General features: G+C 46.8%; 1 protein-coding gene across 1 annotated transcript in view; it reads right to left on the bottom strand.

Moving 5' to 3' along the window:
• Positions 1–26,783, bottom strand: part of fam222a (family with sequence similarity 222 member A) — a 58,749-nt gene that overhangs the window by 18,869 nt on the left and 13,097 nt on the right. Inside the window, exon 2 of the mRNA XM_036527362.1 lies at positions 6,347–6,487. Coding sequence (XP_036383255.1) covers positions 6,347–6,443 — 97 coding nt within the window. The 5' untranslated portion in view covers positions 6,444–6,487. The remainder of the gene's footprint in view (positions 1–6,346; positions 6,488–26,783) is intronic.

Genomic DNA, 26,783 nt, shown 5'->3' with positions numbered 1-26,783 from the left:
AAAATGCACCCATTTTTCTCACAACACAAAAGAAGCCAAGGCTGGAGCACTGGCTGGTGCTTACGGTGTTGCAGAGCGCAATGGAAAGTTACTTTCCTCGAAAAATATTGCAGAGCCGTTTATGAGGTGCATAAAGTATCACAAAAGAGAGACTGTCCTCTTAAAAGCATTGATAATTTATGTCCTTATATACAACACTAATAAAGCCTTTTCAGCATGACAGGGAATAGTTTTTTCTTTTCATTGAAACCAGTGACTTACAGCAGTTCTTAAAAGATGTCTTGTTCTAAAATTAATTAAGATCATATTCAACCATTAAATTTGGTGTGTATCCCAGAATGACAACACCAGTGTTTTCCAATAAAAATCACCTCATTCTTATTTAAGCTAGTTAAGGCTGAGGTGCATTTTGAAATGTACTGCAAGCCTTATGGGACTCCTTCAGGAGGACCGGAATAGACAGGACTACAATTCCCAGGTGACACGCTGTCATGTTCCTGCACCGGTTTCTGTGGAAACCAGTGGGTGAACATAGAAGGCCTCTCCATCAGACAAATGAGGAGTGTGCGAAGAGGGAAGGAGATAATGATGATGTCTTTCTTAGGGACACGGCTTGCTTGTGAAGCCCCCTTGACACGGAATGAACCTGTAGTCAGGTCTTCTGTGTTAATAACCCCCTTTCCTATTGGCCCCAGGGGCTACAGGATGATGTCACCGTCCCATATGGACAGGTGTTTTAGAGCCAGGACCTGCTGAGCCAGAGGGACAAGTGGGACACAGACTGTGCCTCTGTTCTGATCCATCAGAGGCCAGGTGCACACATAAGCCCCCTCCACACTCTGATGTCTGTGTGCTGCGGATCAGATCTATAGCAGAGCAGAGATGAAGAGACCAGCCCTGTAGGTGCATTAGTGGATGAAACAGCAGAGCAAACTGGCGTTAGCTAACCTCCATTTAATGGGGTGTTTTTTTCCCCTCTTTATGATGATGGTTCTTTGATCTTGGCTGACCTTCATTAAAACCACACAAACCTCAGGGTCAAACCTCCTGATGTCGTGTTTAATTTGTACTTGTAAACATTTGAGGGGGGAGGGCGCACCCGATAACAGAGAGAAATAAAGCATTAGATGGATAACATGTCTGTGACAGTAGCAAATGAGCTGGATTGAGGGGGGGGGGGGGGGGGGGGGGGACAGTGCCCTGGAGGCTGGAGAGTCAAGGACATAACTGGCACACCTGGGACAGAACGACAGTATAAGCAAGCAAAAAACAAACAAAACGGCGACTTCCTGGAATCTTCCAAGTGGAGCCAGCCTTTACAGGAGTGGGCAAAGGGGGGAATGGGTGGCTGGGAAAAAAAAAAGTGTGTTTGGCAGTTGAAGCACTTGACCCGGGCTGCAGGCGCTCTGCCTGCCACAGCCCACCTCTGCTCCCAGCATGCCCCCCGGAGGAGGCCTCCGCTGGCACACGCTATGACTGGCACGACAAGGACGACCTCCCAGTCGCTTGGTACAGTCACTGCCCACAGAGCTCCACCAGGCAGCCAGCCATGAAGAGCGGAGGGAAGTGAACCGGTGCACTGGGACAGCCAGTGCCATTATCACTGTCTTTCACGGAACCTGTCTGAAACGCTTCAGTGTGCTGTGGGCCCACCCTGTGTCAGCAGTAGGCTAAACAGTGGTGGATAGGAAGATAAGGCCCCTATGATACCTGGCAGAACACACTTTATCTTGGTGCGAGAGAAAGAGAGAGAGAGAGAGAGAGAGGAGGGCAGAGAGAGAGAGTGAGAGCAAAAAAGAGAGAATGGAAATGTGCTATTTCTAAAAATGACATCCTATTTTTTTGAAGTTCAGTAAAAATACCCCAATGTCTTCCTTTTACAGTGTCAATTTGAAGATTGGGAATAATATTTAACAGTTATGGACTGCACTGTGTACTATGTACTGTATCCCATAATCTGTTTTCTAAAACAAAGGCTTTCCTTTTCACTGCAAGGGACCCATCTGCTAAGACAAGAGCTCTGCTGAATATCTTCATACTGGGCGGGATGGGGAGAGCGAGCTGTTTTCGGTGGGTAAAGCCAGAGGGAGAGGGTTATTCTGCTCGTCGCTGCAGCCGATCAATACCCCGATGATGGCCCTAACTAGAGTACGTGAGACAGACATTATTAATAATGGAGACAGGCATTCAGCTTCAGCAGGAGAGCTCACAAAGGCCTCAGTCACCATCATATCCCCATCAGCTAGGCAGGGGGAGGCGGAATGAACAGAGCCATCCATTACCCAAAAGTGTCTTTTGTGCGAAGGGCAAAATCCTTGACACTACCCGGGGTGAAGCTGAGAGCCAGCGACGGGTTTAAGAGTGAACAAACTGTGGAACAACAATGTTATCAAATATGCTATTCTAGCAACTTCTTAGTAGCAGGACAGATAGGACGCATTCTGTTTTTGTGGTTGTGATTTTGTGCAACTGCATCTGTAAAAGAAGCAGCAGCATCCGTCGAAGGGAAAGAAATGAGAGGACGAAGCATGCTGTGTCCAAGGGCCGGAAACATTTGCAGCTGACCTGACCTTGGGGCCTGGCTCCTCTGGGCCGCCGCTGAAGTAACATGGAGTAGCGTGTTCTGTTTCCTTTGGCTGCACTGTAACCTTAATTTACTGTCCTCACACCTCCCTCCTCCTCAACCCCCCCCCCCAATTTCTTTCCAGGGCATTCGGACCTTGGCTCTCACGTCAGCACTCTTGAGGTTTAAACTCCCCACTCTGTTGCGGGGAGACATGGGGAAAGCAGGGGAGAGTGAAAAAAAAATAAAGGTCCAGGCTGTGGGGGTCAGCGCCGAGTCTCTGTGTCCACCGGGTCTTTTCGTCTGATTGGACCCAGTGCCCTCTTCGGGTTGAACATAATGAGCGATCCGGCTCCATCACAGTCTCCGGCTTTTAAGTCCCCATCTAGGGCAGCAGCAGACAGGCGTGGGGGGGGGGGGGGGGGCACGCTAAAAATGTCACCCGTAAGGGAGGATTTAATTAAAAACGACAGGGCCTGGCGCTGGAGAGTGCAGTCGTACATGCAGGGAATTTGGGCACGCTGAAAGCAGTGCTGTGATTTATAATTTAAGTAATGCTCGGCATTCCTTTTAATTCGCGTCGAGCAAAAATCAAAAGGCCGCCCCCGTGAAGCTAATCCAATATGATATTTTTCAGGGCAGGCGGTCAATGGCTTTTTAAAATGCCCGTCTCTCTCTCTCTCTCTCTCTCTCTCTCTCTCTCTCTCTCTGTCTTTCTCCCTCCCTCCCTGCCTCTCTCTGCTTGCTCAGACGATGAGCGGACTGTGATAATGGAAACATCCCCTCCACCTCCCGTTTCGCTCACTAAGCCCATGCGCTCGGGAAATTGATTGTCTGGTGAGCTGATCTGAGCGCTTCCAGCTGATGGCACAGCCAGTTAAGCCCTTTTTTATTGAGGGTATGAGGGATTTTTAATGTGAGCCACGTCAATGAATTGTGCAGGCGCACAGCATCTGCACACAGCACCCCCCCCAGACATAACCACCCCACCACCACATGCACCACCCCCCCACCCCCACCCCACCTTCTTCTGGCACCACCATGTTTGAGTAAAGGACAGTAAATGCAGACACAAGTTTCAAAGCTCACTTCTCTCCTGCTGCTAGGTAGTGGCCTCACATGTCCTGGCCTCCACCCCCAGGGCAACGACCCATGTCCCTGCCTGTGACCGCCCACGCCTTGAGCACCGACCCCCCTTCACAGACCGGCATGAGGGGCCAGCTCTGTGCTGCATACCAAGTGAGTCTACCTCACCGGCTAAATCTGACATCTGCCTTTCTGCACTTCCCTCATCGAACAATCCCTCATTGAGACCCACGCCGCGCAGCACCGAAACCCGAAACTTGCCCCTCAATGGGCAGAGAAAAGGAAATGTCAAGTTATTATTCTCAAACACAATCATTATCAACCTCAGCTCCGCCACTACAGTAATCTCTCAATCAGCCGCTTAACAGGTGGGGGTAGGGACGGGGGAAGTGGAGGGCAGAAGAAACTGTTCTTTCTCCATTGATTCCAGCCCTGACTCCCATTGGCACTCCTCAATAAAGGCTGGGAGGAAGTGGGCTAATCCTGCAGAAATGAGCAGGAGGGAATCGATTAAGGGAGCCGTGGGCGGCCTCTCTTCCTCGTCCCGCGGAGGCCTCGCCGAAACCTCATTAGTGAACCTGGCTGAACCCCTCTGCTCTCCGCTCTTGAACCTCCCCCCCCTCCCCCTCGACTGCTTTCAGCCGCTCCCCGGCCCCTCTCTCTCCTGCACTTCTTAAAAGCGCCCAGTGTGGCCGGGATGAAAGCCGCACAGAGAGGTGCAGCCTCGTCCTTGTTCTCCTGTGGAGAGCGGAGGCTGGGGAGGGCGGGAGCCGCGGGGGTGATTGGCCCAAGCTGCGTACAGGAGCAAGACCCCAGCCAGCCTTGGCCAAGAGCCAATCAGGTCTTTTAAATGCCTTCCGCTTCACAGTGGGGGGGGGGGGGGGGGGGGGGGGGGCACAGACATGGTGTCTAAGAAGGGGAGGAAAGACCAGTGCTCTCTCATTTAAACTGTTCTGAGTTTGGGGCAAAACTATGCATATGTTTTGTTTTTAATTATTGCCCTTCCTCATTATCACCTTGCAGTGGTTGGATACTCAATAACCAAGATTGAGACCTTCTAAAATGAAGTTCCAAAATGTAGAACAAACTCTCACTTATCAGGTATTCAGTTCAGTTACTGGGCAATTTCTAGGCTACAAAAAACTCAAGAAAATACAAAAAGAGCTACATCTGAAATGCTTTTATTAATCATTATGCATAAAATCTCCAAGAATCTTTCAGTTACAGATGAAAACATAAGGCTCTCATTCCCTAATATGTATGACTTCAAAAGCAGCAAAGGGAGAGAGGCATTCAATGGAAGAAATTTTTTTGTGGTTCAGTCATCTCCATTTCTTTTGTAAATATTTTAACTACAAGGCAAGAGAAAAATAAAGTCCCCGTGATCTGGCTGGCTGAGTTGTTGGGGAAGGTAAAACTCACACAGGTGAAATAAAGGCAATTTGATGACAAATTGATAACAAATAAGCACCTATGAAATATAATTAGCCAATTATAGAATTACATAAGCCCATTAGGCATTCACATTTGAACTCAAACACCACATCCATCCATTCAGTTTATGAAAAATTAAAGTGGCATGTGCACAGTGAATCAGGCCATATATACAACAACTTTAAAGTTACACCACAATAACCAGCCTCTTCCGATAAATGTTCATCAGTCATGACTGCACTAACATGAGTTGTTTCATTTTACAATTGCGTGCATCACGAGACATTCGGCCACATGATATATGTCAAATTGATGTAACCTTTTGCCTTGCTCCTTAGCCAACCAGAACTAGCCGGGGCTCAGAGAATCCTACTGTCTTTCTATATCTTGCCTTGCAGGGACTGATGTTGTTCAATACAAGGGAGGTCTGGAGCAAACGACCCATCTCGTAAACAGAACCGCTCTCGACCTTTACGGCCTTGTTAGGAGTATAACTCATGGCCAGCGTCGATAGGCCAGACACTGTAAATGTTTACGGATCCTCTCTGGTCAGGCCTCTGACCGTAAGCGCAGTGTTCTGGCTCAGTGCTCCCCTCCTGTCGACTCAGCACTTGAAATAGCTGCTTTCATTCCAGGCAGCAAAGTAAAAAAGTTCACAAGTGCACACAAGTGACTGAATGATGGGTCCCCCCCCAGCCCCCCCAGCCTCCCCAGCCTCCCCACACACTACCCCATGCGTCTGCTTACCCGGCCTACGACTCTGCTTCATTCCTCATTTAGATTCACCCTCCATTCATTTTCAAAAGTAATTCACATGCCAACCACTACTACATGGGTCCCTTTGAAATGACCCCATAACAGGAAAATAACATTGTCAATAGTATGCAGTCCATGGAAATGTAGATGGTAATTTAGGGTCAGGTAGATCAAGTAGGACAGCCAATGAGAACAGACGATAGGAGTTGGAGGGGGTTAAGGAAAATCACATTGCTCTATTGTAGTTTTCATATGTGTGGAGAAAAAAATTATGAAAAAAAACAAAGCACAGGATTACTTCTAAAAAAACAAAAAACAAAAACACAACAATCCCCAATTGCCATTTCAGACGGACTACCATCAACCTCCCCTTTCTCTCCACACCACATTGTCAGCTGTAGCTGTAGGCCAGTCTGAGGGCTGCCTCTGTCTGACATACTGCTGCTGCACATTGACACAGGTACAGGATCTCCAGGCCCCTATCCCCGCTCCGTTTCCGACACTTACATTTTCGGCTGACAGGGTGCGGGGCTTCCAGGGTCTTGCCAGCGCATACCCGGTGCTGTGGCGGGGGGTTCTGCCTCCTCTGTAGACAGGCCAACATGATGGGGCGAGGGGGTTCTGCAGCCGGGGGGCGCTGTGTCAAACCTGCGAGGAAAACAGACACACACATATAGGGAAAAAACGTTAACCGTCGGCATGCTGTACCAGCACGCACTTTCTACGCAAGTGGGACCTCGTCGTCGAACTGCAGCCGCGGCTGTGGCTGCGGCGTCGCCGTTTGCCCGCTCGCGGAAACGCCATGGCCTCCGGAGTGCGTGTGCGGAATTACAAGGCGCACCTGCACCGAGGCGTCAGGACGAGGAGTCGTTTGCGTTCACATCAAAGCCTCTCTCTCTCTCTCTCTCTCTCTCCTCTGTGCAGCCTCACTCTGGTGCTGCAGTTTGAAACAGGACTTCTACTCGCCTGACATTCATTTACAAGCCCCCCCACCCCCCGCACCCCCAACTCCCCCCCCCCCCCTTTTGGGGCAGTGGGAGCTCTGTGATTGATGGCCGTATCTATCGAGAGCAAAAAATGGAAATGCCTAAAACAGCAGTCTGTCTGTGGCGACTTGAGCGCACGACAGCTCAGGGAAATTGTCGGCAGGGCCTGGGGATGTGGTGGAGTGTGAGTGTGTGTGTGTGTGTGTGCGTCTGCGTGTGTGAGTGTGTATGTGTATGTGTATACGTACAAGGTGGGGGGGGGGGATTGGGCGGGGGTTAGTGCCAGTGGTACATCAGGGCCAGTGACGGCACTAATCAATCTCCCACCAAGCCATAAATCTTGCCTCGGCTCCCCCTCACCGCTTCAGAGGAACTGCAACAAGGGCGAGCCGACAGCCGCCAGAGGAAACGCCAACACTTTCTCAAAAGCACATCAGAGCCAACGGAACTTAAGACAGAAAAAACTGAAGCCCATAACACAGCAGGCAAGCCCATGCTACTGAGTTTGCCTGTGATTGAGGTAGAGTGCACGCATACTCACATGCACACACACACACACACATATATACATACATACAATTACAACACAATTATCAAAGGTCATCAAACCCCGGGAGTGTATTTGGTTGGACATCTATATCTACAACACTTCCCCTGGGCTTCATTTTCCAATATTTAATTCCAGTTCCAGTTCCAGAAAACTTTGAAAATATTTTCAGGCCTGTAACGATGCATAATTAAAAAAAAAAAAACAGAAAACCAACAGTAGGGTGACACCAAGGGTATTTCATACAAATACCCTTGGTGTACTTCTCTCTCTGGACAGCATACAAAGGGCCTGGACAAAGCCTTGCATGAACACAGGGTAGCAGTTCATGCTCACAAATGCTCTAACACAGAGCAGAGTAACAGCTGCTGACCTTGGAGAAAAAAATGGTTCAGACTTCTGGTTTTTCCATCAGAAATCACAATCACAGCACACAATAGATGAGCCACAAAAGAAATAAATGTTCAAAGCCACTGCTCAGCCCTGAACCTCTCAAGTACGTGAGAAGAGTTGTCTGTTTGTGTCTGTGTGTCAATATGTACCCTGCATCTCTTTGTCAGCGCTCATCAATATCAAACAATATAATTTCCACCCTTGCCAGTCTCCACACATTTAAACAAAGAGCACCGTTAAATATTTCATCTTCGCTGTCAGCGCCACTGTCTCCAGATGTGATGTACGGCAGATTATTGAAAAATGATTTTTCATGCGCTAGTCAGAGGCTTGTCCCGTGTTATTTATTTTCTGTATGAACCACTAAATGAAAATAAAAGTGGCTCGACGCCACCTGCCATCAATCCATTACTGTGCTTTATAGATTAGCATTTTAATGTGAAAGAAAGCCATCACAATAATTAGGAGTTAACAGACTGGCGCTTAACAAGACGCCCATGCCTCTTTCTTTTGGGGACCTCTTCAGCAAACACAGACACTTCAAAAATGAAACGTGGGCTGTAAGTGACAGAAAATGGCGGACAACAGCAAACACAAGCGCTTTCACCTCACTTCAAGCCAAATCACCAGTGATGTCAATGTGCAGGGCCTTCAACCAGCCAACCCTTTCAGATAAGAAAGGGTTTCGATCCCAAACCACAAATGGGAAGAATTTAAAAGTCAGCTTTTCTTTTTAAAGACAAAAGCCATCGCTTGAGACTAATTTAAGATGATTCACCACTTTCATGTTGCATAATGGATTGGTAATCTGAAAGGTTACAAAATTACTCCACTTCATCAGCAACAGTGTTGACAAAAGCACTCATCAATTCAGCTAATGTTCTCACAGTCCTGTATATCAAAGAAAACGGAGAGAACAAATAACAATAATTGAGGAAAAAACCAAAGTTAACAGATTATCTTCCCCAAGCACATGCATGTTTCTAGAGGGGAAAAAAACACTTTTTGCTAATTTTCCACACATACATTTCACAAGAGCGGCTAAATTGAAGTCCCCCTGAAAGGGGAGAACAGCGTCTCTAAATGGGAGAGTTGGCATTATCAACACGATTTAACCACACTGCAAGAGATGGAAGGGAACAATAGATTTGATTCCAGCCAGGTGCCTGAAGATATCACCCCCCCACAATTTCCCCTATGCACACAGGCAACCCTCTTCAAACCACACAGCCACTTTCATCTAATTATTGACTATTCAGAAGCTAAAAGCCTCCATCTCCATTTTGTGAGGATACTAATTTCACAACAAGCCTTCCGTTACAGAGCATTTGTTAAGACGGAAGGGGAAAAAATCCTGAAAGAATACAGAGACCAAAGCCTTGCCTCATGGGGAATGCCTGTACGTTTTCCCTTCTGAAAATGAAAGACAATTGTAACTACCTTCCATTATTCTCCATTTGCTCCTCTGCAAATGTATTCTGAAAGGCATTATCCTCCACTGAAAGAGACCACTTTTTTTATTCCATTTCAAAAACCAATTTTCTCCTATTACTGCCTTTAAGAGAGAGGGAAAAGAGGAAGACTTACTTTGTCACACCCCCCTCCCATTTTTTTCCTGGCTCTTACACTCCTTGGCAGATGTCTGCCAATGGAAAGAAATGATCCCAATCCCTTCATGTAAAAGAAAATTCCTGACCATCTGACGTCCAAATGACCAAAAACCAACCTTGTTTTGTGGATGAGCTTTTTGTCCTGCCAAAGGTATGTGATGGATCCCTATCACTAACATGTGGATTGACAGGCAGGGGAGAACAAATCTGGGGTGTATCCCAGAGAAATGTGGAAGGTGCACACACCCACACACTCAATTTACTAAGCAAACCCACTTCACGGCACTTTTGTACACCTGAGAGTTACTCTAAAGGCAGTTTCATCATTCCCTGCTTGCTCCTGTCACTCTGATTCATTTTGCAAAGGGGGTGTAAAATCAATATCATGAGATGAGAGACTAAGAATGTGTATGTGAGTGTGTGAGTGTCTGTGGTTGGGAAAGTGGGGGGGGGGGGGGGGGGGCATTGCTCTGTTAAAAGGCTTCCAAATTGCAGCAATGATCATGGGAGTCATCTCTCTGCACTTGAGCTGTGTCTGCTGATAAGCATCCTACAAGGGGGTGCAAATAATCACGATAAGAGATTCCTGGCCGCGGTTGGGTAACAGTGGTGGAGTAACAGGTGTGGGAAATGGGCTCCACCAGGGTTCCGCTTTGGAACACGTCATTGGATGCACCAATGTGGGTGGCCGCTGTCATGCCCCCCCCCCCCCCCCAAAACCGGGACTGTAGCTGGGACTCGAGGACGGGCCCCGTCGCAAAACGAGCCGAGTGTCAGTCCCTGATTGAATCGCAACCTGACGGCTCAATGCGAGCACACCATCCAGTGCTCTTAACAAGCCGCAGTGCCTCTTCTTAATAAGCCTAAACAAGCTAATCCAATGGCCACACTCCATCCTCACACTCCCGAGTTTCTTTAACTAGACACTGGCACCGCTAGCTAATCCCCTCCCTCGGCGCACCCCTCCCGCTTCCACCACCCACAAATGAATAAGGGAGACTCCGTTCAGAGGAGCCTGACAACCCCTCCTGCCCCTTCATCCCCCTACCCATATCCCCCCAAACACACTGCCTATCCATCTGAGTAAACTACCACATAGCAGGGAGAGCACACAATGGGAAAGGGCTATGTACACAGAGCCTTATCCACACACACTCACACACGAAAGCTTACTGACACACACACACACACACACACACACACACACACACACACACACACACACACGCACACACACGCACACATGCCACATCCTGAGAGACTATTTACAAACCAGCACACACACTGGGATATAAAACCAGGCATTGTTAACAAGACTCCATGGTGCACAGAAGAGCGGGCAATTCATTAACAATAGACATCCCCCCCCCCTCCCCACCCCGTCCCCAAATCTGAGGTTCAGGAGAACAAACGGCAAACCCTTAATGACGAGGAGAAAACAAAACCCCAATCGCCTCTGCGATTGCCCTGCATTACTGTTTTTCTGTTTTGCTTTGTAACAGGTCTTGTGTCTTTTGATTTGTTAAAGTTACAATTGTGCATCAATTTTAAAAAGATCCTTTTTTTTTCTTTTAAGCACCTGCAGCATTTTTTGTTTTCAATTTCCTTCCACAATTTCAGGTCCAGTGATGACACCACTGGAGTAGACAAAACAAGGAATGATAAGGAATTTTTTTAGCCTGCCTGATGGAACACACAGTTGTCTTAAACCATGTCTGGTTCAGGCATGTCATGTAAATTGTGGCAGAAATGACAAACGAGCCTCTGGGGAAACTTTAGGAAATGCTTTTGATGGGTGTGGTAAGTTATACTTGAATTTGAGAAGACATGGGCGTCACCTTTGATAAAAAACAATGCCCTTCCAGAGCCATTTTTATCTTTGTCAATTCTGTTCAAAACAATTTGTTAACAAATCATGGGAGTTAAGTGAAATCTGCCCAATGGGCAAAGCTAAAAGGTGACAACAATGAGAAAGCAAACAGCAGCTTAATCCATCTTTAATGGCTTCCGCTAAGTAAGAAATGATAAGTCACAAAGGTTGAGGATAATTACTTGGCTGATTTATCATTTGCCGCTTCAAATGGCCACCGTGGCTGTCTTCCCATGCAACCTTTTGGCAACTCACGCCCTGCTGGCGCAGTTCTGGCTGCTATTGTTTTCTGTGAGAAATGAAACCAGGGGTGCGACTTGTCAGGTAAATGCAGGGAGCCGAACTCATCCACACCAATTGCTTTTGCGTTTTGTGGTAGCTTTTCCCCCGCCTTTATCACACTCGATCTGGCCTTCCGGTGGGCCGCAATCGAATAACTGAAACTTCTGCGGCGTGCAGCGCGGCACGACAGGAGCACCGCCTCGCATTCATCACGGGACTGGAACGGATTTGCTGTAGTCATTAGGAGCTTGACTGATGAGCCCACCTTTAAGGGCACCGATGGCTCCTCCAGCAACAATTACCAGCAGTTTCCTTTACAGGTATCCTGTAACATGTGCGTCTCACTGGTGCTTGAATTCAATTTCGGGCTATTTCTGGAAAATGTCAATAAAGATTTAAAAATGAACCTCAGGGAAAGTGTTTAGTTGGACGTACTAACCACCAGGCAAGTAAATGGCACTTACGAGGCTGACTCATGTTTGATGCACCCAGCCGAGAGCAGCCTCCCCCAGCAGTTCTCCAAGAACAGCCCAAAAAAGGCTTTTAAAATGACTACCAATCTGCATTTCCAGCGGAGAAGCCGTAGCAGGGGAACGCCAACTTGACATCAATATCCTTCCCTAGCCCCGGTGCACCAAAATACAATTAGCGTGCACTGTGCCACTCGAACGTTCGAGAACCGCACTTGAAGGCACAGCCCTCACGGTCTCAGCCTTGGAACGTGCAGATGGGAGCATGTGTTATTTGAAGAAATGATTGCTTGCTAGAATTAGTTCCCTTTCAGCCAGTTAAGACGGCTCAGAGCTGGAGCCCGACAGGGCCCCTGTGTCCCAGATCTAAAATAATACCTCACTCCTGTCTGACATCTCCATTCCCACGTGGGACCGGAGTACAAAGGCTTGCATGGGGCCCCTGTTGCAGAGTTTCAGCCTAAAAGCACAGGCGCTGGGCTCTGCACAAGGCCTGGAGAGCCCGAAATAGAAACGGCAAACACTAACCCCCCCAGACAATGCTCTAATCTGTGGACACATGGACTCGTAAAGGGTCCTCGTCTCACACAGCACAGAGTGTGACTGGTTCCTTTAACGCGGAGTCACGTGCGGAAAATCTGCCACAGATAGGCCCGGCTGCAGATTAGGACACAAAAAAATAAACAATGGTCCATTCTTCGCCCCCTCTCGCCAGCCGGATCGTCTGAATATTCAAACCCCAAGCGTTTTCTTTTTCCTGTGTTGTTTATTGTTTTTGGTGCTGTCACTTTGCTGCTCGCTGCTCCCATTTTAAATGCAGGCTACCATCGTATTAGGAGACAATTTCTCCAAACAAAAGGCGCTAAGCTGTGTCACAGCTAAGGTTCATTTGAGGCGCACAATAGATAATAGGAGCAGACTATCGTGTTCAGCTAAAGCAGAAATGTTTCCAAAACTAAACTGTATTGTCACACGTTGTTGCACACTGTCGAGATGTGTAGTCACTGGATCATTAAAAAAATAGATACAGATCTACAGATCTGCTTTACTTAAGTTCATCTGCAATGTGTTATTTTCCCCTCATTTCTCTTTATTATAATTAATTCATTTTGAGACTAGTGATGGGGCCATTTAAAAAAGAACACAATTTTAATTACAAATCCCTGGACTGGAAACCAAATGACTTCAAACCATCAGGTTCAACTGGCTCAAGATCAGGAAACATTCTGAAAGTCTGGATTTGGGGAATTCCTACTGGGCATTGATGTGGCATCAGACAGGATGGGTGCGTTGAGGCAATCTGGTTGTGCCATGAGGAGGGGGCTGTCTGGGAACTGGCACGGGCTGGCGTTGGACCAAGCCAACGACACCACAGCATTGCCGTCAACCCTCCCATCTGCATCTGAGCTCCTTCCAAATGGGCCGGATTCAATTTGGATGCTTCTCGTCCCCCTGCCATGCCACACAATGAGGGGAGCCCTCAGCCTCCTCGCAAAGCTTCTGCCATTGGAGGACCCTCCCCAACACACCCCGCGCGATCGCCCTCCTCTTTCCCCCACATGATGAGGGTGGGGGGAGTGGGCTGGCCATCAAAGGAGCACACCTAGCCATATGCCAGCAGCCATACCACCCTGTGGCCTCCCCCTGTCTGGTGGCTAAAGCTAAGTGGGGCTGGACTTGGCCAGCACTTGCATGGGAGACCTTCCAGAAAAACAAGGTTGCTCGTGGAAGCCGAATCGGTGGGTCACTGGGGACTGTCATCCCTCTGAACCGGGCAGAAAAACCCCCACTGTCCCACTGCAGGGATAAGAAGCTCTGTGTTGGAAGACACCCTCTTTCGAAGGACATGTTAAACTGAGGTCCTGACTCACTGTGGCTATTAAACATCCCATGGTACTTATCGCGACGACTAGTGAGCTCCCCAGTGCCCTGGCAAAATTCCCGATCTAGCGCTCTCAATCTGGCTCTCGATCTAATCATCCCCCACTTTAATGAGAATGGTCTTTAACTGGCTAAATAAATCCTTCGTTCATCTCAGCTGATATGTGGTGATGTGCAGTCCATCACTGAGATGGTTTGCTGTGAGCTTCCCCTCCTGCTGTAGAGTGCTTTGAGATCCATGAAAAGCCCTATATAAGTGCAATCCATTATTATTACTTCCCTCCAATAAGGACACTTCACAATGACAGAGCCAGTGGATGGCGAAATTTCAGCCATGCCCTATGCTCACTGGGGTTGGGCATCAATAATGGAAAGGGGAGGCCTGCATGTAATTTGAGGAAGGAAGCCAAAAACTCACAAGGCAAAGAGCTGTAATAGACAAACCTTTACTGACTCATTATCATTATTGTTAACTGTATCCTTTAATAAATGATCTGTGTACGTTGAAGCACAAGGGATCATTAAAGTACAATATGACAACTGCAGACATGACACTTTGTCTTACACATCTGTAGACAGTAGACTGATTTCATCTTGTGGTTCTGCAAGAGCGGAAGACAGAAAAATAAGGTGGCTTCTCAGAAATGCTAGTCTTCCTCAAATTGCACTATTCTGTGTTTAATACTCATATTCCTTCCCTTTGATAAAAACTGTACTTGTCAGTCACTGGGTACCATTCAGATGAAATCGTAGAACCCCTTTCACTTACCAGCCATACAGAGGAGCAATCATTCAGCAACAGCCTCAAAACCCATCACTAAAGGCCTTAATTTTCTCATACCCTAATAGTACATAAGCGTACCACTGAGGATCGCACTGAGGAATTCCATTTGAACTCACCAGTGTGCACACTGTTCTGGGAACTGGTACCGGTTAGAAAATGTGTTCCTCCACACACACACACACACACACACACACACACACACACACACACACACAGCGAGAGAAGGGTTGCACTGAGCCCCAGCCTCTCCTCTCCCAGTCTCATTAAACTGCGTCTAATCTGCCTCTGATAGACAAGGCCTTGCTTCATGTACTGTGCTGGCACATATTCCCAACAGGCCCGCCGGGGAGGACTTCCATATCTTTTTTCATAACAGCACATGTGAGTGCTTCTGAAAATCCGCTTAAAAAGCTGGCAGGTATTTTCCTCCTCCTTCCGTAGTCAATTAAACCCCCCCCCCCCCCCCCCCCCCCCCCCAACCTCCCTCCCTACCCCCCCCCCCCTTTCTGTCACGCTTTCCTCTCCGGAATGCTCCTCGTAGATGCAGTACACCCTCTTTACTTTTAATGTTTTCTGCCCAGCTGTTGTCATCCTCTGTGTTCCCAGAGCTGGCCCTGCTTCTGCTGGGCCCCTTCACGTCAGCCTGCCTCTCCGGCATCGGGGGAAGCCCATTGGACAGGGGGAGCTGTGAGATTCGAGCTCAATCCTAATCAAAGGGTAGAGGAGCTGCGGAAAAGAGCCAAGCCATGCCTGCAGTGGTAGAAAATGTTATTGGCCATTCTTAAATGAGGCAAACACATTTCCCACGCGCACAAGCTCCTTAGATGAAAGAGGAAGTTGTTAAGAAAAACACAGAAAAACACAAACACGTCCAAGACTCTGAGAATATGCAATCAGTAATTACAGTATGCAAAACAGAAAAATCGGCACAGTGCGCTGCTCATCAGCTACACTGATACTTGTGGTGGGAGACTCTTGCCAACCAGCACACCACCCCTCCCCCCTTACCACCCAGGGGCTTCAGCGCTCCACCCCCCACCACCCCCCCCAACATTTCCATTGTTAATTTCCATATCGAAATTCTCTCCAGGGAGCTCTTTCTGCACTCCCTATCTGAGATCTCTTCTCCCCTCTATTTATATCTGCAAGGTCTTGGTGTCTTCTAATAATGAGAAAAAGTGAAAAACTTCTCAAGCAGTAATGACATAAAATCGTTGGCACTTTCCGTGACACCGGCAGTAGATAAGCCCCCCTTATCACAGAATGTGGCCTGGTGAGGGTTTGTCGGAGAGATAGCGCACCCACGTGCTGTCTGATTATCTCCTCTCTCCCAAGGATTTTGATAAGTTTCCCCCCTCTTTTTGGCGTGAAAAGGTGTCCAATTTTAAGAGCCACGGGACTGGCTGGCCATTATCTTGGTGATGTTCCGGCAAGGCCTGGCTTTGTGTGCCAAGATTAAAAAGGTCACTTTGCAAAAGGAGATGAGCAGTGTGTTTGGAGGCTTGGTCTTCCCAAAAGCCTCCGTTTGTCAGTTTCAATGACAAAAGACCTCACTTTGTCCATTTTTGCAGAAAATCAATGAGAGCGTGACCAAAAAGATATTGACTTCGATGTAAACAGATATATTTTTCCACAGACCTGGTCCTCTATTTTCTTTCTTTTTTTTGTTTGCCGAAAGGACACAATTTCCTTTCTCATGAAACAACTGAACCAATTAAACTGTTTTTTAAAGCCTTTTGGGAATCCTACTGCAGGCATCACCCTGTCCTTTTAACAAATAGACCCTTGTAGCACACAGCAATATTTCAAGGGGTGTACATGCTTTTCAGTTAAAGGAAGAACCAAACTCTGTCTGGGATAACTCCATACTAATAGCATGAACTAAAAACAAGCCAGCACACCAAGCTTTTGACTAACTGTGACAATCCTTCTACACAGGTTTGTCAGTTGATCTTAGATCCATCCCTCATAATAAAATAATGCCAAAGCAAAGTTAACACTGGTTCATACTTCCCAGGTCTGTCATTTCTCATTGCACAAGAGCTTTCCTGAGTAAACAGGTCTCAGGCATTCTTTCTTTAACTAATGAATTTCACATATACCGGGGGCCCTAGGGCCCTGAATTTCAATTTTAATCATTCCTACACGTCAGGTTACACCCCTACATCATTCCAGTTTGTTGCTTGTGCCTTCTACAGCAATATACAAAAAGGTGAGGTTCAGTTTATCAGGCCCCAGAAACTTTTACTCCCCCCTCTCCAAACACCATAAAGGAAATGTCTGCTCATGTGGCCCATGCAGTTACTGGACCAAGGTCTGTCCTTCACTGAAAACAAGCAGCACTGCCAAGATCCAGTAATTAGTGCAGATGGAGGCTGCGGTACCCTTTCCTTCCCCATCACAAGGCTGCATTCTATAAATTCCTGCATATTAACGCAAATAAAAAAGGAGCCTTTTCCCCCTGCTTGACACCTTGCCGAAGGCAGTAATAAAACACGCCATGCTTCTGTTGTACCAACAAGCGACCTTCGGCTCTCTATCCTCTCCTTCACTCCTGCTTTCCTCTGCACTTAGTGCTGTCTAATGCAGAGAGAAATGGTTTTAATACTCTCTCCTTTCCTCTTGCTCTCTCTCCCCCTCTCTCTCTCTCTCTCTCTCTCTCTCTCTCACACACACACACACACACACACACACACACTCACTCCTGACCCCAGGCCTTTCAACTAGGGTCCTGTTAATAATTAAATGTTAATCTAAAAACCCATTTTAGCTGGGCTCTCTTTTTTCCCCCCTCTTTTTTCTGAAGATCTAGTTAGAGATTACATTAGCATGAGAGAGCTGGATGGTAATCGTCTTCGCCCGGCTGTGTGATCTCTGGGCTGGCGAGAATCGCGAGGATTAGACAGGAGCCTCTGTCTCCCTTCCCCATGCAGGAGCTGCCCAAAACCACAGGCCCCAGATTAGATTATACGGATGAGGCCGGTGACTTTTAAAATGCACCAGCGGGGCGTTAAACCTTCCTTGACTTTCCTTTTTTTTCCCCGAGTGTTGACCCCTCCGGCTTTTTTAATTTACTTTTTCAAAAAATCTTTTAATATGCATTTCTGTTGAAAATGGGGATTGGACTAGGCAGCTTAAAAAACTTTTTTTTAATATATCAAGACACTTTTTGATATACGTGGTGCATTATGAATTCAATATCCCCAAATCATCCCCAGGCTGCACTGCTCCATACTAATCCCCTCTGCCCCAGCTGCCAATATTAAGGTGTCACGTTTCTGGTACCCTACCCTGGGATAAGCACTTCAAACACAGCCGGCTTCCTCTTGACCTTTCAACAGATATTATCAATTTATTCCATGGAGGTACAATTAATAAGAAAATACAGAGGAATGTGCTGCAATGAAAAAAGTTATTAGTTAGCTCTCCTATGTAAAATTTGTCATGAAAAAAGCTTAACATTTCTTTTATTTCTGGCTGTACTTTTCATTACTTCCATTGATAGATATTAACCAAAAATGGCAGTTAGAGCTCCCTGAATGCCTACTTTCATTGATAGATATTAACCAAAAAAGGCAGCTAGAGCTCCCTGAATGCCTACTACATGAATAACTGCCAATATCTGAGCGAACCCAGCTACTCTGAGTGAAAATCACTGACATTTGTATTTTTAACAGAACAAAAAAGCCTCAAAACAGGATAGGGAAAGAACAGCCCAAGAGCTGCACACCTAAGTTGGGAGTTCTCGAGTAGTGGTTGGCATTATTCGCTGGAGTGAGTAATGCCCAAATCTGTGAGGACAAGCTGTGCTGAGAGAGGCCTGCTTTTCACCAACTGACAACCAGGCCCTAGAGCACTGGAGCTGGTAAAAGGGCTACAACTCAACACATTCAGGTCATGAACTTATGAGTTCTTTCAGCTGCATGGTTTTCAGCCCGGCTATATTAAACAGAGAATGGTTTTTGGTGGGGGAAAAACAAAAGCCTACCAAGTAAACAACAGGGAGTTGGCGGGGGGGGGGGGGGACTTCTGATTCTCACATATCTGTGAGCAAATAATAATAAAAAAACACAACAAACACAACCACAAAAACTGAACTGAGTGCCTGACCAGTACGGTTTCATACAGATAAGAGAATATGAGCAAATCTCAAACATTTCCTTCAGCACTGTATCCCAAAATGGGACTGGGGTATTAGTGTAAATCAAAGCTCTCATTTAGCTTTCCATGTGCATAGTCTTTTCTACCTACCATGATACTGTTGGCCACTGCATGGTATCTTGCCACGGAAAGACTCCCACTCACTTGAAATCAGATCCTATTAGAATAATGAAAAGATAACCCCCATCCCTTGTGTGGCTGGGAATACAGTATTTGATAGACACTAATTCTAGTTTCATCTATAAAGCTCCTCTCATGCATTTTTAATGGAATCTATTACTTTAGGATTAAATTATAAAAGACTGTCCTCCTTAAATTTTTAATAGTTTGCATAATTGGTATCAGAGCCGAATATGTGAGAAACCCAGTTTTTTACCAGGCTAAAGTGTGGAACAGGCAAACAAAGCCACTAACCGTGTGCCTTACACAAAGGAAATGCATGCAGCAATTCCCCTGCTACACAATGGAGACCATTATTATTTTGAACAATAGTTGGTGAAGAGTTATTACATCTCTGTTATTTTCTTAACAATGTAACAAAATCACTCATAACATGAGCATTAATATTTTCAAAAAATAAAACAAAAAAAAAAAAAACAGTTTTTGAAAATATAACAAAGAGCCAATTGTTCCCCATGTCTACGCAGTCTTTGGGCCACAAATTACATCTCACTTCAGCAATGTCTAACAGATGGATTGCTGAAGAACCTGTTGCCAGAGACCAAAGGGGAAAGAGGCCAGGTGGCCTCTGTATCTCTGACCTGGTCTGGGATCCCAGCCAGGGCTGAAGGGGAAATCTTTCACCCATGCTAATGGCCATAACACCGTATGCTGGATACCTCCAAACACCCCCCCCCCCCAACCCCAACCAACCAAACAAACTGAGTGAGTGCTGGTGTCCATGCACAGAGGGCAACAGCAAAATCTACTTAACGGGTTCGCAAACTCGCACTTTCCCCAAAGTCACTAGTGTTCCTGCCAGGTCAGATTTAATGGCGTTTGACTCTCCCTCTCTCTCTCTCTCTCGCCTGGTTCACAGAGGGGTTAAACACCAACTGAGAGCTCACCCCAACCACGCCTCCCCCCCTTTCAGCAGGTTGAACGAGAGAAGGGGAAAAAAGAGGGAAGAGGAAAGAGGCCCTTTTTCCTCAGCGAGCGCCTTTGGAAATCAGCACACGTCGTCGTCCCCAAATTAGCACCGCAGGGACGCCCCTGGAAATGGCAATGGCAGCTCGACAGCAGATCTGAGCCGAGAAATATTTCACACTGTATAAATTATTAAGCGGCTGGGCCTGTGCTAAGCAGCGTGGAGATAGGAACGGTTATTCACGGCTCTATTGGGATGTAAACGTCGGAAGCCTGCACACTCCCATCAGATCGTTTGTCACAAGCGATAGACAATTTACTATGGGAGCCTATTCAATTTATTCATTGTGCTGTCACTGCAGTTTTTTTTCCCCCCACGGAGGGGCTCGCCTCCCGAATCAGCCGCCACTCGTCTGGGCCACGTAGATTTCTCGCTCAATCTTTGGCGGGGCGAATACCTGTCCTAGCGCGGCCGGACGCTGCATTTGGTGGGATTGGGGAGGGGGGAGAGCACTGGTGGCTTAAATCATGTTAATAGAAAGGGAGTCGCGTCAGGGCTCCGATGCAAGCCGAGAGAGACACAAAAGGCAGACATGCGCCTGCTTCACCCAGCCGGGGGGTTTTGGCTGCTGAGGCACCGCGATAAAACCGTTGAAGGGAAGGGGGGAAAAAAAGCAGAGAGCCTCACTATGCTTGTCAGAAATTAGCTCCTGGCTGGGGAAGATAGCCGGGGAGTGTTTCCATTAGGAGGTAAACAAAGGGAGCGCTGAATAATGTCGTACACTTCCCCCCGACACCGAAACAGTCTGAAAACGGAGGGTATCGCGAGGGCCCAGGAGGGGGCGGGTTGAGGGTGCTGCCTTCAGGCTTACGTGGAGACTCCAGGAAAGGCGGTGAAGGGAAGTGTAGGACTGCAAGTGACTACCAGTGCAGCTGAGGGTCAAGAGAGGTCACACTGACCTCCTGCCTCAACTGGGGGGGCAGTCTGGAGTCGAATCTTGACCGCTCTAAACAACGTGTGCGGTCCACATGTGGCGGCTGATAGATGTCAGCTCGCACATCTGGAGGGCCGGGTCCATGGCGGGGCTGCTCGGAAGGAGAACCTCGGCCGACTGAGGAGGAGAAAAGCAATAAACCTTGACGCGCCCCGTTACCAACCTTTCGCGGTCCTCCACGCAGATATTCCCCCTGCTGGCCCACTTCAATGGGCCTGAACTGTAAACAATCACATTGAGCTACAGCGAGAAGAACAGGGGGCCAAACTGGAACAGACAGCTGCAATCCTCAGTGGACGGAGGCACACCGCTCCAATCCAACCGTCAGGCTGTCAGTCGGCCAATCCATTTATCCCCATAAAAACAGGGAGAAATCAGCAACTCCTGCAGCGTTCCTGCTTTGTAGGCGGAATTCAATACGTTTCAGCAAGCTGTCATGGGAAATAAACAAGCCAACCTCACATGACAGACAGGTCCAATATGTACATTAGCTAAATCAAAGAGAAAAAGAGAGAGAGAAAGAGCATGAATTAAAGACGAGAGGAACTCTGTCTGAAACCCAATTGTGATTATACTACCACAGACAAAGAGAGAAAAGTCTGGTTCCCGCAGTTTTTTTTTTTTTTACCTTGTTCCCAGTCCGTCTCCTCATATTCATAAAATCTGAAGGTCGGGTGATATCAGGAATTAATTCACCAGCTATGCTGCCCATGACATTTATTATTCACACTGCCACTCCGATTAAGACATCTACAATCACTTACTGGCTCATTTCCCTCCTTTATCCTTCATGTCTTCTAAGGTCCGTTATTATTCTTCCAGCACAAACAGGCCGACATTTAGCCCAATAAAACAAATGAGTCAAATCAGGACGCGTCTGGAGACACTATTCTAAAGAGGGCAAGTGATGATCGCCCCTGCCCCTTCCAAATTCCCCAATTGTCCAGCTGGACAGTTAAGAGGCAGAAAATCTTGTTCAGCAGGAGAATCGAGCCCACCATTGGACTCCTTGCAAACACAAGGGTCGGTTCTGGCGTAAACGGGTTCTCGAGCGTGTAAGAGCTCTCGTCAGAGAGTGGGTCAGTAATCGATTCCCTCTTCCAGTCCGTCACCTGCCTCCAACCGATGGCTCCAGCTGGCTGTTAGACTAAATGGGGCCCGGCGCTACACTGCACGCGGCATTAACTCCCAACAACCGACGCGTTTCAGCAAATGGAATATTACTTACTCTTTTCAGACTTTTTCGACCGAGGGGAAAACCATTTTGCTTTCTGACACCATCCACACCCGGTAACAGCTTTGGAGAGAGCGTTCGCTCTCATTTTGAGATTATGAAAGGATTTACAGTCCCAGCGTTACAGACCACAGCATTAATTATGTCCTTCTTACCAGGCCAGAAAAAAGGCAGGCTTATATAATTACCATTAACTCTACCATACTATATATATTCTTTATTATGACCAGATATTCAGCTCCTGCGTTCCATCCACACTCCGCATTTCCTAGTCTAGGTGGTCCTAAACAGGGGTTTCAGGACCTGACGGCATTACTACGGCTATGGATGTTCCATTTTGGACCATGCACCTTCAAAAATATCCAAAATGAACTCTCATCAACATACAAAATATCTGTGACTATACATTACACAAAAGTGAAAGATGGACTGTACCAAGCTTAAAAACATGCTCTGCAATTGGTTCTGGAATGCCTGTTTGCTTGAGTGAATTATACACCCTCTGTTTTAATATTCAAGAAATATCATTATAGGGTAAGGGTTATTTAATGACACTCATTTCGGCAAACGGCGTACCCTTTTTCATAAGGTGGTATAAAATGTGTGTTATTAATCTCTGCTGAGTCTCTGGGATGAGGGGCTGGGGCTGCAAGCACTTTTAATTCCAGGATGTTCACAGCAGAGTCATGACAAACTGCTCCCGCAATTGAAAGAGACCAAATTCAATTTTCTTGGATTTTACTTGCTCCAACATCACAGACCAACTTAGACACAGAGCAGAGGAACCAAACAAAAGGAAAAAAAAAAAACGTTTAGAAAGAGGTCAGCATCACTGAAAGAATAAATACTTCCACATTAGGGGAATTCAGGACATCTTTTTTTTTTCCAGATTCATGGGTGAAAAGTTTTGAGTGTTATAACCTCTGATATTGTGTATTTTGTTGCACTTTGAACATAAGTATATGCATTGTATATATATATATAAATATACAATATAAATTATACTCTTCTTGAATCCAAGCAATAGACAACTGGTTTAAGAGACAATGCTGGCTGATGGGAATTCAGTCCCAGTGCGAATTTTGTGTCATTACCATAAATCATCCAATACTGTACATGCAGTTGCCTTAGAAGAAAGCACATTGTGTTACCAAAACAGTGAATAAATAAAGGAATTTAAGTAAGAATCAACAGAGGAGCATCAAAGTATATCTCAGACAAACATGAAGCGGAGAACAATCGCAACAAACATGAGCCTTCTGCAAACAAAGAAGCATCACAACGCAACATGATCATACGTATAAGATGATCATCATATATATATATATATGCTCTGTGTATTCAGTGACAACATATGGTTGTGAAAGAGACATTCACAAAGCAGGTACATGAAACAGCCAAACAGGCAAAACAAACAATTATAACACCGGTGAGAATCTGACAAGAGAAATCTTCAAAGTCCAAGGCCTTCACACAAGCCGCATACTGCGAGGGTTCTATTGATTATTGTCCCCGAATGTAATGGGAGGATACAAAGAAGGAACAAGACCACTGGTGATACCAAGATCTGCTTGAGATGACGGACAAAGGAGACGGCAGCAATAAGACAGATGGAATGAATACCAGAAGCAGTCAACGTTCAAATAACGAAGGCGGCGACCAAACAGTAATGTGGCAGGGTGAAGGTGCTCCCAGGGCTTCGGCATGAAGGCCTGGTCCCTCTTCACGCTGCACTGCTCACTCAAGATAAACCAACTGTCAAAATATCCAAGGATTTCAATTACTTTGGAATGCCTTGCCAGTAAACAAACCTCACTTTAGAGCCGCTAACAAATATCATAAGTGCGTCGAGGCCCGACAGCTAACAACAACATAAGGAAACTGAGAGGCTTTCATTTCCACACAGCCACTAAAACAACTCCCCCTACCCCCACCCCAAAGCTATACACGCCCCATTTTATTAGCCAGAAGCTTAATTTGACCTGAAAAGGGATTGTTACACTTCTTCTAAGGTAAAAAAAAATTAAAAGCTTGCTTTTGTGGGGGGATATCAGATAAGACAGGCTGGATTGAGTAGTCAATGGAAAGCAGGCATCTGAAAGGGGGGGGGGAGATGGCAGATAAATGCACCCACAGCCTAGGCCACTGCCCCCTTCCCTGATGGGGCGTTATGGTGCCCCTCCATCTCCCCCTCTCTCCACCCCTCCCCGCCCCCCACTTGTTTGGGGACAAGGTGACCCTGTCGCTTGGGGGCCTGTGAACAGGCGCAAGGAGGGCCTCTCATCCTCCACACGCCCCAGCCGGCTGTGTTTGTGTTGGGAGGAACACCCCTTCGCTGCTGTCTTAGGCCCTATTCAACCCGGCCCCCAAGATGGCTCTTTTCACAGCTCACACAGAGAGCGAAGGAGGCCCGGTTGCAGGCCCTGCGTCGCAGAGCCGACAGATGGACCCGCCATTGAGTGAAGGATCGCGCCGGCAGGGCGGCCTCCACCCACCCCCCAATGAAAACAATGGCCAGCAGGTCAAAAGTGAGGTCTGGCTGAGAACGCACTTTTTTCTGAAACGCATGTGCTCGGTAAAGCTATGCGAGGGCCATAAAAAAAAAAAAAAAAACTGAAAATGCTGAAAGACTGGCTTTCAGTTCACAGTTGCATGCCATCACCCCATCTTCCCTCGAGGAGTGCATACAGACATTGTGGAGAGGGGATGGGAGACCACAGAGCCTGGGACAGCAGTGTTAGCTTTTAACCTAATCGACAGTAAACAAGAATGAAAGAGACATCCCTTCTCACACACTTTTGCAAGGCCAGGGGGAACTAGCACACGCACACACACTCAAACACACAGTAGTCTTCAAACTGCTAGCCGTATCTACGGGTCCGCCTGCAACTTAAGTATGACAAAGTTCTCCTTCTATGGACTTCAACAATCCAGTCCCAGCACAAACTGAGGATCTCATAAATTCACACAAACTGCATGTGTAGCATTTTTACATCAATGCAGTCCATGGTCAGCAGCACATGAAACCATTTTTGTACCAACACAAGGCATGTGGTCATAGCTAGGAACCAGATAAAAAGTGACACAAAAACTCAAGATTCAAAAAAATTCTACAACCTAGTAGATACTGTAAGGGACTGCCTTTTCCCCCCATTTTGACTTCTTTTAGATTACTTAGCTGCTAAATGCCCTGCAGCTAAGCTCTGCAGATGAGTGGGTCTGGGCCCTAGGAATGGGGAGTGATCTCTGGAGTGCGGGTGATTAGCTGGAGGGGAAAGTCAATCCCGCTCCATTGACCGGGGGGTCTGGCTCAGGGAGAGTCCTATCAGGTGGCAGTGATAGGGCCATCACAAAGCATGGCCTGGACATGCCGGTCAGGGAGGATCTGGTTTCTAAGAGCAGGGAGTGCCACGTCCCCATCGGGGGAGACAAGGACACTGGGACGCCGACAACATCAAAAAAAAAGTCTGAATAATGCTGAACGAGAGACGCCACCGCTCAAACAAAATACTGTTTACATTTCCTGGGAACTCTATTGTTTTGAACTGGAGAAGAAAAAAAAAACTTCAAAAATCAAAAAAATAATAAAAAATTGGTTTTGCGTGCAGACACGCAAGAAAGAATTGTTATGTCTTCTCTCACCAGTATATTGTCTCCTAGCAAATGTTTAATGGGTGCCTTATACAGGCCAATAAACATTTCGGCTGTGTCTAAGTATCAGCCTGTTTTCTTTTGATACTTGTAATTAAAACCTTCAATCCGCCTGTCTCTTGCTACTGCAGACCTGCCCCTGCCTTTAAAGTTTGCCTTTAAAGGGAATAATTTAGCTCAGTGACAAGGCAATGCTTTATTACAACTGGACAGCTATGCCTGTGTGTGTAAGCCATATGAAAAACATTTCTCTACAACATTATTCATAATGAATGACACCCCCCCCTCCAACAAGAAATTAATGGCCCCAACATTTAAAACACCACGCCACTGTTTTGCTCATTGTTTTTCCATGGAAATCATAAGCATATGCTCTGAGAAAGCCCAACCTGGCTTTATTTATGTATATGAATGGAAACCATGAAATCTCAATGCTTTGCTATTTCATCAGCATGGACACTGTTAAATGGGCTGGCGTCGTGGATGAAAACAAGGTTTCTTTTCCAAGGTTACTTTCTTCATGTGGAGACAATGAAGCCTCTGATGGGCAGGATCCATCCTTCTGTTCCAAAAAAAGACATCTTTATTCCTCCATGTTGGGCAGATATGATCACATTCAGCTGTTTCAGAGGAGACTAGAGAAACAAACTGGTGGCCCGGAGAGTATCGGCTACACACAGATTGTTGTCAGTACCCAGACCTTGAGCAACGCTAGTGATGGATTCGATTTCTAATATTAGCCATTTTTGAGCAGGTTAAGTTTCCTGCTGCAGAGAGGGCACAAGCAGACCCTGTTTCCTTTAAAGCCCTTCAGTGTCGTCTCAGTGGGCTTTCTTCATTCTGCCACACAATACGGCCACAGTCTGACCCTTATTTAAGAGATTAAAAGGATCCCGCTATGGCAGAAATACGATCGTAAAGGTTTCCGCCCAGCGCCGCAAAAAAAAAAAAAAAAAGAAGTGACAACACAAAGCGACGAAGACAACCAATGTCA

The sequence above is a fragment of the Megalops cyprinoides genome, chromosome 4 (assembly GCF_013368585.1).
Source record: "Megalops cyprinoides isolate fMegCyp1 chromosome 4, fMegCyp1.pri, whole genome shotgun sequence".
Classification (NCBI taxonomy): Eukaryota; Metazoa; Chordata; class Actinopteri; order Elopiformes; family Megalopidae; genus Megalops; species Megalops cyprinoides.
Note: the sequence above shows the minus strand (reverse complement) of the source record. Positions and strands in the feature narration are given on the sequence as shown.